This window comes from Sinocyclocheilus anshuiensis, unplaced genomic scaffold (genome assembly GCF_001515605.1).
Source record: "Sinocyclocheilus anshuiensis isolate Anshui unplaced genomic scaffold, SAMN03320099.WGS_v1.1 scaffold461, whole genome shotgun sequence".
NCBI classification, from domain to species: Eukaryota; Metazoa; Chordata; class Actinopteri; order Cypriniformes; family Cyprinidae; genus Sinocyclocheilus; species Sinocyclocheilus anshuiensis.
Window position 1 is genome coordinate 1,754,926 of NW_015541005.1, and position 12,862 is coordinate 1,767,787.

At 38.7% G+C, this 12,862-nt stretch overlaps 2 protein-coding genes across 6 annotated transcripts in view; one reads left to right on the plus strand and one right to left on the minus strand.

Annotated features, from left to right (window-relative positions):
• The window catches only part of clec16a (C-type lectin domain containing 16A), a 59,202-nt gene extending 55,478 nt beyond the window's left edge, over positions 1-3,724 (plus strand). For 4 of the 5 annotated variants that reach the window (XM_016488542.1, XM_016488539.1, XM_016488541.1 and 1 more), the window contains one exon: positions 1,762-3,724. In XM_016488542.1, the coding sequence (XP_016344028.1) occupies positions 1,762-2,207 (446 nt within the window). In that variant the 3' untranslated portion in view covers positions 2,208-3,724. The remainder of the gene's footprint in view (positions 1-1,761) is intronic. The other variant, XM_016488543.1, reaches the window with a different exon arrangement.
• Positions 3,725-9,334: 5,610 nt separating this feature from the next.
• Positions 9,335-10,908, minus strand: LOC107690337 (suppressor of cytokine signaling 1-like). Its single transcript, XM_016488639.1, has 2 exons — positions 10,734-10,908; positions 9,335-10,281 (listed from the first exon to the last, which is right to left on the minus strand). Exon 2 carries the CDS (start codon positions 10,205-10,207, stop codon positions 9,602-9,604), a length of 606 nt encoding a protein of 201 aa, XP_016344125.1. The 5' UTR covers positions 10,208-10,281; positions 10,734-10,908; the 3' UTR covers positions 9,335-9,601.
• Between the last annotated feature and the right edge of the window lie 1,954 nt (positions 10,909-12,862).

A 12,862-nucleotide genomic window follows, 5' to 3' on the forward strand; every position in this document is an offset into this window, starting at 1 on the left:
CCCTTTGATTAGGGTTGGAGCTAAACTCTGCAGGACACCGGCCCTCCAGGACCGAGTTTGGGCACCCCTGATATAGAGTATATATTTCGCAAAATGCTCTTCTCTAGACTTAATTTCTCTGGTGAACTGACGAGCTGTGGACACTGATGACTTGCCTGAGGTAATGAAATGCCACGTAACATTTAGTTTTATTCACATCTTTCCGCGAGTAAAACACTGATTGTGCGATTACATGATGCATGAGATGTTCATTCATGTTTATTTTACATTAAAACTAGTATTAAAGAGGAAGGGATGATCGTGCTGCCATCAGAACTGTATAAGGCGTTTACTCAGCGATCTGTCACACTACATCAAAGAGCTCCCAAAACGGCATTTATTGTCTGAATTTCCTGAAAAAAATTTAATGATTTGTTCGGTACACGTGCGTACCAAACCGAAAGGCCCGTACCGAAAATTTTAGAATACGTGTACCGTTACACCCCTATTTCTGACTAATGGTTAGAGAAATATTAATAAAACATAACATAACTATTCTTTAACTGGGCAAATAAACCAACTGTAAACGGCCATTAACAGAAGCCAGAGACGCTGAAGACGAAAGCAAAGAGGAGAAAATACTGCATCAGCCAGAGCAAGATCACTGTTCACGATGCGTAAAATATTGGAAGAAAATCCTAAATACTGAATTGGGGTGGGGGTTTATATGAATGTATCTCTGAGGTAAACTGACTGTCTTCGGAAAAGTTTAGATGGTGTTTTCTTTTTATCTTATCTCCATATAATGCATATTAATGTGCAGTGCTGCTTTGTTTACAGCAGTAACCAAGGAAACGTTCTATTGCTGCTGATCCATAAGCGCCACCTGCTGTCTGAGAATGAATTTGAGTTTAATGCAGCCCGCCTGCTGTTTCTGTTTCATGCAGCTGTTTTATTTAGCATAATTTCACAAAGCTAAGGACAGACCATTCTCTTTTTGCTTTAAAGTGCCCCTATTATGGGTAATGAAAGTTTCATATTTTGGTTTTGGGAGTCCCCAACAACAGGTTGACATGCATGCAAGGTCAAAAAACATTTTCATTGTCTTATAATATGCATTTATTTTTCCCTTACTTGCTCAACGATTCGCTTAACGATTCATTTTTCCAAACCCCTATTATTTTAATGTATTATCTTAATTATGTACACACGGGTTTGTAGTGCAAACAGTTTTACCATTTACTGCACATTGTTATTCTTCTCGTTACTTCCCTATAGTGGCTAATGAACCGGAAGTCTCACGCACAGGCTTACTTCCGTGTTGAAGAAAAAGGTGGATAGTGTAGTATGTTTGTTTGGATTATGATTAAAATGCAGTGGTTCTGCAACTGTTTCATGCAATCTGATTCATATAAAGGCTCAGTCAGGGAAAAAAAAACATGCTAAACCGTGAAACCACCAGAATCCTAAAAAAACGTGATACAGATTTTTGGTCAAACTGCCCAGCACTAGTATCTAGCCATCTATCAATCCATCCTATCCGTCTACCAAACATCTCCGCAAAACTAATAAACTCTCACATTTATCGCGCACATTTGTCTATGTATCACAAGCGCACACACGTAACAAAGCTGACATTCTCCTCCTCGGCACTGCATGCAGTTCACCTTTTTTCTGGTTTGTATGTTCAGTATGAATAGACGTTTCTGCATGTGTGTAATTCCCACCGCCTTCTCCATAAGTCATGTGCAGAACTCACCGGCCCTGCTCTCCCTGTTTCAGGACTCGCCCTGGCACCTAGCCTCACCCCTGCACCGCAACCCACCATCTCCCTCCTGTCTGATAATGACGCCGAAACGCTGAGTGTGGACTCCCTGACCCTGCTGCCCCCCGCCGACCCACCTCACCTGCACTCCTTCAGCACCCAGTCCTCCGTCCAGGATGACGCCTCTGCAGACGGAGAAGAGACGGCGGTTCCTGGCCGAAAAGAAGACAACGCCACGAGGGCGAGGGACGCACAGTCTCTAGATGACAGGAAGGATATTTCAATTATTCCAGAGGAAGATGAGCCATCTTCTGAGTCTGGGCCATTGCTTAGTGCAGAAACTGAGGATTTGATGCAGATTCAGAGGGAGGAACCTGTGACTCAGCCCGAGACAGACTCTACAGGCGTCACGGCCGACCAAACGGACAACCCAGACCTGGAGGAGGAAACCGCGATAGACTGATACAGCTCAACTAAAATATACCAAGAAAATTAGGGCCAGGTTACTAAAGCAAGAACGCATGTTAATGTTGATTACTCAATGTGAGCATGACCGATTCTGGTTTTGCACAAGCTACTTAAGCTAGTTGGCACATGCTTTCAGCTTTAGTGATTCAGGCCCTCAGTTGTATCCATGTGTATTTGTCGACTGTGTCAACACAGCGGTTACCAGTACTTTTCCTTATATCAAGACCATGATGCATTTCAGAGGAAAACGGCACTCTTAGAAAAATGACATTATTGTTTGTCACGAGTGAGTGCTGCTTAAAGCACAGTCTTTTTTCTGTGTCGTGAGTGAGTTGATCCAGCTGTTTCTCTGCATGTGTGACTGTTTTGTGATTGTGTGCGACTGTTGGAGAGTGTGCACAAATGGTTTTATGATACCGAGCAGATGGAGAGGAGAGGGCGTGTTTGTATAAATCTGTACCTGAGTGGGTTTGTGGGGAAAGCCCGCTTGATTTTACCAGTCTTAACACTGAGGAATGTACAAAGACTTCTGGGTCTATCCAGCGGTGCTCTTTTCTGAAGGTATATTTAGTTTTGGCTGAACATTAGTTTTCACTTCATCGTTTTGAAAAAAAGCCCTTTTGTGTTCTTCTTTGGAGATCGCAAGGAACCGATATGAGCTTGAAGTAACCCGTTTTAATTCATCGCTGCATTTAAGATCATTCAACCCATGAACTCTTGCACCATCAAGCCTTTTTGTACAAAAACCGCTGACTCACTTATATCGGTCACGTTATTATTTCATCAGGTGAACAAACCTGATGTCATAGAGTTTCATTCCTAAGCGTTTGTCACTGCCGTACATGCACGCATTTGTTTTCTTTCTAAAGCAATTTGAAATCTGGATGAATTTACCTGTTTCCGTTCATGTAGTTATAGCTTTAAGTACCACTAAAGTGGTCTCTTCCCTTTTTAAAGCTGAGGCAACTTATCCGTATTTTTAGGTGTGTTTTAATGTTCTTTAACACTTAATATTCTAGAGGTCATCGAGAGCTTGTGCTGGACACACGTAATCAAAGCTGGGTGTGATGTATTTGTGGTTTCATTTTACTTTGGTGTGCAATAACAGTAATTCAAGACTCATTTATTTCACTAACAGATTCAAGTAGTTGGACTAATTTCAGTCACTAATGGACTGAAATGGAAAATTAATTTTCGGTTTATAGACTGCACACATAGAAGGGATCCACAAACTCTTGCGGTGTGGCACAGATGCAAATGTGTGGCAACCGTGACTGGGTGCTTTTCTTTCCAAAGAAAAACACTCCTATTTAAGCTTTATCGGCGGAGTTTGTAAAATATTACCTTTAAAGCAATACGATTAATTCTGCCTATATCAGTATTTTGAGGTTGAATTCATTGTGGAGAAGGGGGGCATCATAGTTTGTACACAGTGTAAAGATTTGTTTTGATCTAATGTTATAATTAATTTACCAACTGGAGCTATCAAAGTCATGCAATAAATTATTCTGATGTACATTTTGGTCGTCTTACCTTTTTTTAAACCATTTATAATGAAGTGTCATCTCATTAAACATTGTTCTGCTATAAAATCTTTCCTCTCACACTGTTTATATGTAGTTATTCTGTCAAAGAACATTTGCAAGTTTCCTGTTCTTTTGAAATATCAACAAGTCTATGTAATTCCCAATAGTCATCGTTTCCTAGAATAGGTGGGATTCTCAGTGTTTGGGTCTCTTGAGGGGATTTTTTAAGTGCTTATCCAGAAACCAGTTATGGATCTGTGTGATACTGAGAAAAATGTGATTTCTATACTAATTCAACAATAATTTTACCAGTGGCTAAATGGGAAAATGACTTGGATTTCTCCCCCAACACCGACTTCTGGAAAGAAGTCTGTAGTAATATCTTTTCTGTGACTAGCAATACAAACCTACACTAATACAGTACAAGATAGTTCACAGGACTCGCATTACTCAAAGGAAAAAAATGTAAAATGGGTCTAAGCGACAGATATTTGCTCACAATGCTCACTGGGTAGCACCAGTGACTATCTGCATGCCACATGGACCTGCCAACATGTTTATTCATTTTGGATATCAGTGACTGATAAACTTTCTATCATTATGGGCTGTAGGATTCCTCTGTCTCCATCATTCTGTTTACTGGGTAATACCACAGATCATCCCTCCTCATCTCTCTAACTATCGCCAAAAAATAGTTCTGTTAAACTGGAAATCAAAAAAATTATACACATCAACCACTGGACTAACCTTCTTATAGAATATATTTCATTAGAAAAAAATAACATACACAAATAAGAAAATATATATTTATATTTACGGACATCTGGAATCAATTTCTGACTTATTTCAATATACATCAGAAACCTGGCACCGGACCCACGCACTCTCCCAACATCAACTTTACAAACATATAGTTAGAAAAGATGAATAAGGGGAGTGAATATATAGACCTAGGAGCAGATATATAAATATTTGTATGTATGTGCACGTTTATGCATTTGTATATGTACTAATGTATGTGTATATGTTTAGGCATGTCTCCTTGTACTGATGTATTCTATTGACATAATGTATAGTTTTATTATTATACATTTTATTTCTACTATTATAATACTACCACTGAATATATTAATATGCAGTGTTGGGGTAACGCATTACAAGTAACACGAGTTACGTAATCAGATTACTTTTTTCTAGTAACTAGTAAAGTAACACATTACTTTTTAATTTACAAGAAAATATCTGAGTTACTTTTTCAAATAAGTAACACCAGTTACTTTTTTTCCCCATTTATTGATTGAAAGCTCTCCTGTCCCCTTGTTGAGAGAAATCGGGAGTAAGATGTTACTTTAGTTCTAGAATAAATGTGAACATGCATTAATTCATCTCACTCACAAAAAACAAACAAAAAAAAATCAGATTTAGTTTTCCTCAAAATTAATAAAAAGTTAAAAGCAACTCAGAATATGACTCAAAGCTGCAATAATTAAATATGTTAAATAATACAAATATCCTTTATGTATTTAATCCCATTTTATTAACCAATTTGCTGCTGACCTTCGGTGATCCAATTCAACCATACTAATAAGCAAAAATTACACATTAACATTTCTTCTTCTTTTTTTATTGCTGAAGAGTGTTGAACTTTCTTCTTCTGTGTTCTACTGTACAGACGTGAATTTACATTTCCTTCAGCCTGAGGCTTTTGGTGTGAAAGTGCTTTTACATTTGCCAAAAATAGAACTTTTTATATTAAAAGCAAACAAGCAAGCCCAGCCCAGATTTAAAAAGTAACGCAACAAATGACTTTCAATAAAAAGTAACTAAGTAACGTAATTAGTTACTTTTTAAGGAAGTAACGCAATATTGTAATGCATTACTTTTAAAAGTAACTTTCCCCAACACTGTTAATATGTATATATGCATTTCATATGTTTGTTCTTTTCCTATGCCTCCCCTTTCATTCATTCACTTTCTTATTTATTTATTCCTTCCCATTCCCATTTATTTATTTAGTATTATTATTTCTTCTTCTTTTATTTTATTATTATTATTTATTTTCTTTTTTTTTGTACGCGAATGTGGGGGGGTTACAAGATTCGACCACATCACTAGGGCCGTTTTTGAATGACTGAACATGTCAAAGTGGATTGAATGCACGTGACACCGGATTCACTCCTAAATAAAGTGATTCCCCCCTCAGGGCTTGGGAAAGGTTTTGAAGGAGAACGGGTAGTAAATCAACCCTCCCCGTTAAGGGTGAAAGGATTCTCTCTTGTGCACCATACTCATACAACAGTCTCATACCACCTTGGTGCCCCCACACCAACCGTGTTTTATTTATTTTTTCTTCCTCCCTTTCTTAGATTCATTCTTTATTTAATTTCTACTTATATATTCAATTATTTCTCTCTCTCTCTTTTCTTTCAATTCACTATCAATAAGCATTTCTGTGAAAAATTAGGCTGTGACGTCAGTCTCAAGTATGTCGGTTTGGATAAAAGCATCTGTTAAATGAACAAACGCGACCTTTATCTTCAGTGTGGTTCCTCTGGTCTGAGAAACGGGTTGATACGAAGCTTATTAAGAGCGACTATAAATGGATGCACACAGACAGTCTCATGAGAGACTCATTGGCGTATTCTCTAGAGGTCTTGTTCCAGGAGCCCATGCTGATAGTGTCTCATGCCTTCTGCTGAAAGATGCATCACAAGGGTGTTATTTCTGAAGAACACACTCAATAGCTTGTGGTTTGCATTATTTACCTGAGAAGAGCCATATGACTTGCCACAATACAGCACCCTGTATTTCACTGTAAATAGATGAGATGGTGAGATTGTTGCAGGCGCTATGTTGCGAAGCCTTTAAAATGATCTTTGTTGATGAGCTGTATACTTGAATATTTTAATTTTAACTACTAAAATTGAACGTTGCATGAAATAATGAAACATTTAAATTTGGTTGAAGTTGCCTTAATTTTGTTTTTAATTCACCTTTTTTCGCCAATATCAGGTCAAAAAGGTGTTATTGGACCCCCTGCAGTACCTCTATAGAGCCCCTAGGGGCCGCAAACCCCTCATAGGGACCTTACGTGTGAAATTACTAAATATTTCTTTACTAATACTCAAACCATCTAAAACCCACCTGTTTATGTATGGAAAAGGGGCTGAGGAGATGACAGAATGGTGGTCTTTGTGTTCTGTTAGCGTGAAACACGTTTATCTTTGTGAATCAGTGAATTGGAAGTCCTGCCCACATATTCTCAGTGGAGGCCATGGGGACCTTTTACCTTGATGTGGGATGGCAAGAGATGAGTGTTGTCATAGTAACCATTATGTGGGTAGCCCTATCACTTGCCTTCCTGGAATATAGCTTTGTGGTCTGAAACATTGTCAATTTACAAAAACCACGCCCAGGGGGCTTCAGCATCATAACTATAAATAGATTTTTAAAAATTACAGTTTGATCACGGCTAATGAGTTTCCAGACCAACATCTAGTTAGTCAATGAGTTAGCTACTTGCCTTTTCATTTAGACATTTTTATTTTCTCAAAAATGCATTATTTGCCACAAATGGTTTGTTTGTTTTATTGTTTTCCCCCCCATTTTATTATTTGCCACAAATATGAACTTTTTTATTTTATTTACCAAAAAAAATTATTATTTGCCACAACTATGCCACACATATACCTTTTTTATTATTACCAAAAGACTTATTTGCTGCAAATATGAACTCTATTATTGCTTTATTTTTTATTATTATCCACAAATGTAAACTCTTTTTAAAACGTATTAGCCTTCTATTGACTTTTTTATTTTTATTTATTTTATTTTAGTCTTTGAGAGTCAGCTCAGCTCGGTTCAGCTTTTCTGCATGGATGGGTTGAGTTTGAGCACTCAAAGCACAACCCAGGGCCGTTTCTATGAACAGATTACCCACACGGGCTTGTGTGTGTATATCTGTCATTTTGGAGGGGAGCGTTGTGGTTCCAAAAGGAAATACACGGCTCAGGAGTGTGTACACATGTATGTTTGTGTAAATTGAGGCCAGATGCAGTGGAGATTAGGGGCTCTTCAGGGAAACACAACTGTCTCTTTTCCTGGAAGTGACTGCGCTTTCATGTGTATTAATCACTAGAGGCGAGCGAGGGAAGATAGACCGATTAACCCTCTACCACACCGACCAGTTCACGCAGTCAACCTCAGCGACCTATCTAACCTGATCAAACGAGGCTCCTCCGTTCGATTTTCTGAGTAAATAGTTTCCTGTTTGTGTCAGATTCACGTGTGAATTAAATGTACAAAGTTAATCGATAATCTGCGCTGAGAGTGGAGAAGGAAATCCCTTGATAAATAAGCCAGCCGGGCGCATCGAATGATTTCCCCCTCACTTCCACATTATGATAACATGAATTCATTAGAATCAGGAAGGGTTTTTTTCCCCGCAAAGATAAGCTTACTTGTAACAAAGCTCTTCCTTTTGACCTTTGACATGTTTATATCCACTGTTTGGCTAATGATTGATTCGAACCTCTACATGTAGCCAGAGAACAGCTCATTCCCATTGTTCTATCGAGAGGATCATTCAAAACGGGGTCTGACACAGAATAAAACACAATCTGAGTGTTTCAACATCTTGTCATAGTCTTATCTGATGACTGAACAGTGCAGATCACTTCCTTCAGCCTCGAATGGAATTCCAAGCAGTGATCTAAAGTTTACGTGAACCCCTGATGCCGAGTATTGTTTTGTTCTTAGTCACTTTTCTGCGTAAGCCTGTCAGATGTGTCGCAGAGTTTTATTGATACCGACGTGTACGAGCGTCTCTGGAGATCACAGGCTCCTCCCCTTCACACTCCATCAGTCCTCACAACCCACTTCATTTCTTGTAAATGTCTGTCTGAGCCATGAGCAGTTTACGGTCACCACAGCTCCGCCCCTCAACCACGCTACTACCCTGATTAATCAGCCTGGTTCAGTGCAGAATGTCTGGCCTGGACTTCCTATAAGTCCCTGTCTGACTGTATGTCATTTCAGGAATCCAGGTACACAAAGCCCGTAATCTAGTAAAATACACCATAGCTTAAACATGACCTGTCAGAGTCTAAGAAAAAGGCGGGTTTCCTGGGCAGGGATTAGGCTAAGATATGAATCTTGAATCTTGTTAGACAAGGGTGAGGCTCAATTTGGAAACTTCTCGCCTGTAGTCTATTTAAGCACTTATTTCATTTGAAATGTCATCTGGCCGTTATTTAGTGTATGTTTAGATAAAAACGAATAGCAATATTGAAAGAAAAGTTCTTGCCTACATAGTTTAATTTGATTATTGTTTTTTAGATATGCAAACCTTTATTTGAATATAATTTAAAAACTTTTAATTTAAATATAACTGGTATTTTTGTAGCCATTCATTTGTGTTCACTAAGCCTTTCATTGAAATGTGATAGTTAAAAACAACTCCATTTGATGACTAAAGTAGATCTGCTTTTTTCTGAATCTAATAACAAAAAAACAGTAATCAAGCATTTCCATTCAGGTCTCCGAGTGCATGAATCCCCCAACAAATAAAGTAAAAATTGAGATGTTTTAAGTTGTTTACAAATATATTTATTATTTTTATAAAAAGTATTATCTTGAAATAAATCTTTCTGCATAGCAGAAATATAATCGAAGGAACACAATATTCCCATAGAGTGTAAACATTCACAAACAATGTAAACTTTCATTGTGCAGTGTTCAAGAATGATATTCCAAAATGTGCTACAGTATGATTCCTGCGTCCTAAAACAGAGCAGGACCACGAGGAGTCCATCAAGTATCTCCAGAATATTCCAGCAGCGCTTTAATGCAATGAGTCTCGTCTTCATAGTGGATGAGGGAAGGCATGGAGGAAGTCTTTGAGGATCGGGTGCACAGGGATGCAGTCGATGTCTTTTCCGCCGCATGTTTCAATAATCCGTCTGCGGCACAGCTGCTGCAGGGACTGCACCTGTTCTTTCCTGTAGGGCCTGACGAGACCCTTCTTCGGGGAACTGATGTAGTGCTCCAGCAGTTTGAAAAGACAGTCAAAAGATTGCTTGCTGCCAGTCAGACTGAATTTGGAATTCTTGAAGGTAATCCGGACGCTGACGGGACCGTTTTGTGCTGTGTAACTCAGTGTAAAGAAGACGTCACTCTGACGACTGTCCCGGATCAGGAAAGTTCCCACTGGCTCCTTCTTCAGCTTCTGATGCGCTTCCTCCACAGTCATGGGACCCCAATAGAAGCCACTCTCCTCTAGCATTGAGGTGGTCTTCGCGATGGTCTTGAAGTCCCTGGCATAGTTGAAGGGCCTGAAATGTGTCTGGATAACCGCTGCCAGTTGGCTTGGCCTGGGCCTTTGGGATTGGGAGACCTCTGGGGAGGCTTCTGTCCTCGCTTGGGGTTCTTCTGTGCCTTGATTCCCTTCCACTGAACTGTGCGCCACCATCCTACAGGAAAGACCAACCGGTGTGGTCTTCCATGCCGTACCACAGGAAGGTCATCTAGATGAGACTCATCTGTCTGTTGAAGAGCAAGTGAAGAACACAGTTAATCAGTGGCCTTTCCAAGTCAATCACATGGTGTACTGATAAAGCCACACAGGCTGCAGTAAACTCGCTTGTTTCATGGCAACATAGATAGTGACTCATCTGAATGTATCTGTAAAATTGACTAATCCTGTTCACTCCATTATCAGGGCATTAGGTGTTTAAGTTTATTTGATAAAACTTCTATCTAAAAGAAAGCGTAATAGAAGTTTATTTCATAAGTCTTTTTATTTTAGCATTGCTACAGTATACAAACTATTTTAAAATTCTAAAGTTTACTTGATAAGTGTTGTTATAAGCGTTGCATTATAACGTAAATAAACCCAACAAAACGCTCTTAAATCCGAACATTTCAATCGAAAACAGCCCGTTAAACTGTTTTAACAGTAGGCTAAAGTTTAGTTGCGCGTAAAAGTGGAATCTTACCGTTTTAGCGAATGTGAACTCCAAGAGCAGTTAGTACAACTTTGCCTTTGACAAACTCTCGTCGCCGTTTCCAAAATCAGGTGTTTTGGAACTCCCATTGATGTATTCCACCGTTATATCGCGATAGAGATTTCCTCAGCGCACGACACAAACTCTGTGCGCTTGCTCTCTGCTCGTTCTAATGTCAGAATGAATTGACAGCGCTTTGAAACCACTACATATAGTGCGAACAGCTCCGCCCATTTCACGGAATCCTTTCACTTTCAGGCTTTCTCTGATATCAGTTCAGGATTAGCCACTCCTACACCAACAAGATCATAGTAACACAGAAAGCGTCTTCTTTCACTTCTCTTTTAAACTTTTATGCATTTCCAAATAAAGTTCCATTTTTTTTTTTTACCAAAGAATACCAAGAAAATGATCTGAATGAACAATGATCAACTAAGGTTAAGGGCCACATGAATTTCCTAATGTCATTGTGCGTTTCTAGTCTGATTCAGTATTGGTATCATATTCAGTATTAGTAGGCCTACACACACACACACACACACACACACACACACACGTGTGTGTGTGTTATTATGCATGTCTGCATTTGTCCTGTTAATGTAACACTGTGTTAAAGCATCTGTCAGTTTTAACACAGTTTGATCCACAGTGGGTTGGATCTGTAAAGCATTAGTCGTAAATGAAACTCGCTTTCAGCCAGTAAATCCACATCTGCGGACCATGCAAACATATATCCATGAGTTTCATTTCTTACAAACCGTGATAGATTTTAGGTTGCATGACAACATGCATATAAACACTCAGACATGCACTGCACGAAAAGTTCTGCTTATTAAACATCATAGCATTTGTGCCAAAGTTATTATTAAAAAAAAAATGCTGTCTCCAGAATATGTTTAAAAGTTTTGCATGCAATTTCAGGGGAGTCAAAAATGTATTGTCTGCATGAGCTATTAGTCTTTATGGCCCAGTCATTGAGATTTACATGTGAATAAACCATATCCTGAAAGCCCATTTAACAAGAAGAATGATATCAGCCTACAACAAAACACCTTTTGAGTGAAATGAACTCCTCTGACTCTGTGATTCGTTTAAATGATATCATTGTGAAACTCAAATCCCAGGCATGCAAATTAGAGGGTGTATTTTCTTTACAATGAGATGTTTGCCTTTCAATTAGGCTGCTGGTTATACTTTCGTTTCTCTTGTATTTCTCAGAAAGGCACATATTTACAGTTGGAGGACCACTAGCGGAGAATAACGTGCTTGCACTTCCACACATAAGGAAGAGAATCTAAACAAACAGGCATGTGTCAATTATCAGAGCTTTTCCCTGAAACAATCTTCTTTATCAGATGGAGGAACTGTTTGAACATGTTAGGCACATTTTTATATTCGATGACATTTTGGTACAATGCCATCATCATCGTCATCATCATCTGTCTGAGTTCATGCCTTCTCTAGATTTCTCTGCAGATATTTACAGTGTGTGATGACAGGTCTATATTTTTGCATTAATTTCATCATACACACAAATGCATAATTCCAAATGCGGACTGTGTTGTGGATGCAGCCACCAGAAATCAATTGCATATTTTTGCATATCTGTTTCATTCACACAGCCATACCCTGCAGATTTATAAAATCTGACTCAATCAGCCACCTGTCTCTTATACAGCAAAGTCACAGTACAGGAGAAATCTATCAAATGCTTGCATCATTACTATCTGTTTACATAATTACGTACATGAAAATGATCCTTACCTTGTTCCTTTACGGTTGAAATGCATTGTTTGCTATTCAAACACATGTCTATTTGATCTTTGCTGCATAGCCTACTCCAGTGCTTTACGGGAAAACGAAAGTGAAAGCAAGTGACCTGCTCCCATAGTAGCTATAATTTCCTATAGATGGTGCTGTTTCTCCTAAACTGCAATTGTTCGAGTCACCTTATGCTATTTATGGAATATAGGGAATAGGCCTACTTCTTGAAATAGTCAGAGGCGGACAGTAGTGAAGTATTTTTACTCTGCTGTAAAAGTACTTTTTAGGTGTCTGTACTTTATCAGAGTGTTTTTCTTTAGAATACTTTACTTCACAACATTCCAAAGCATAATATT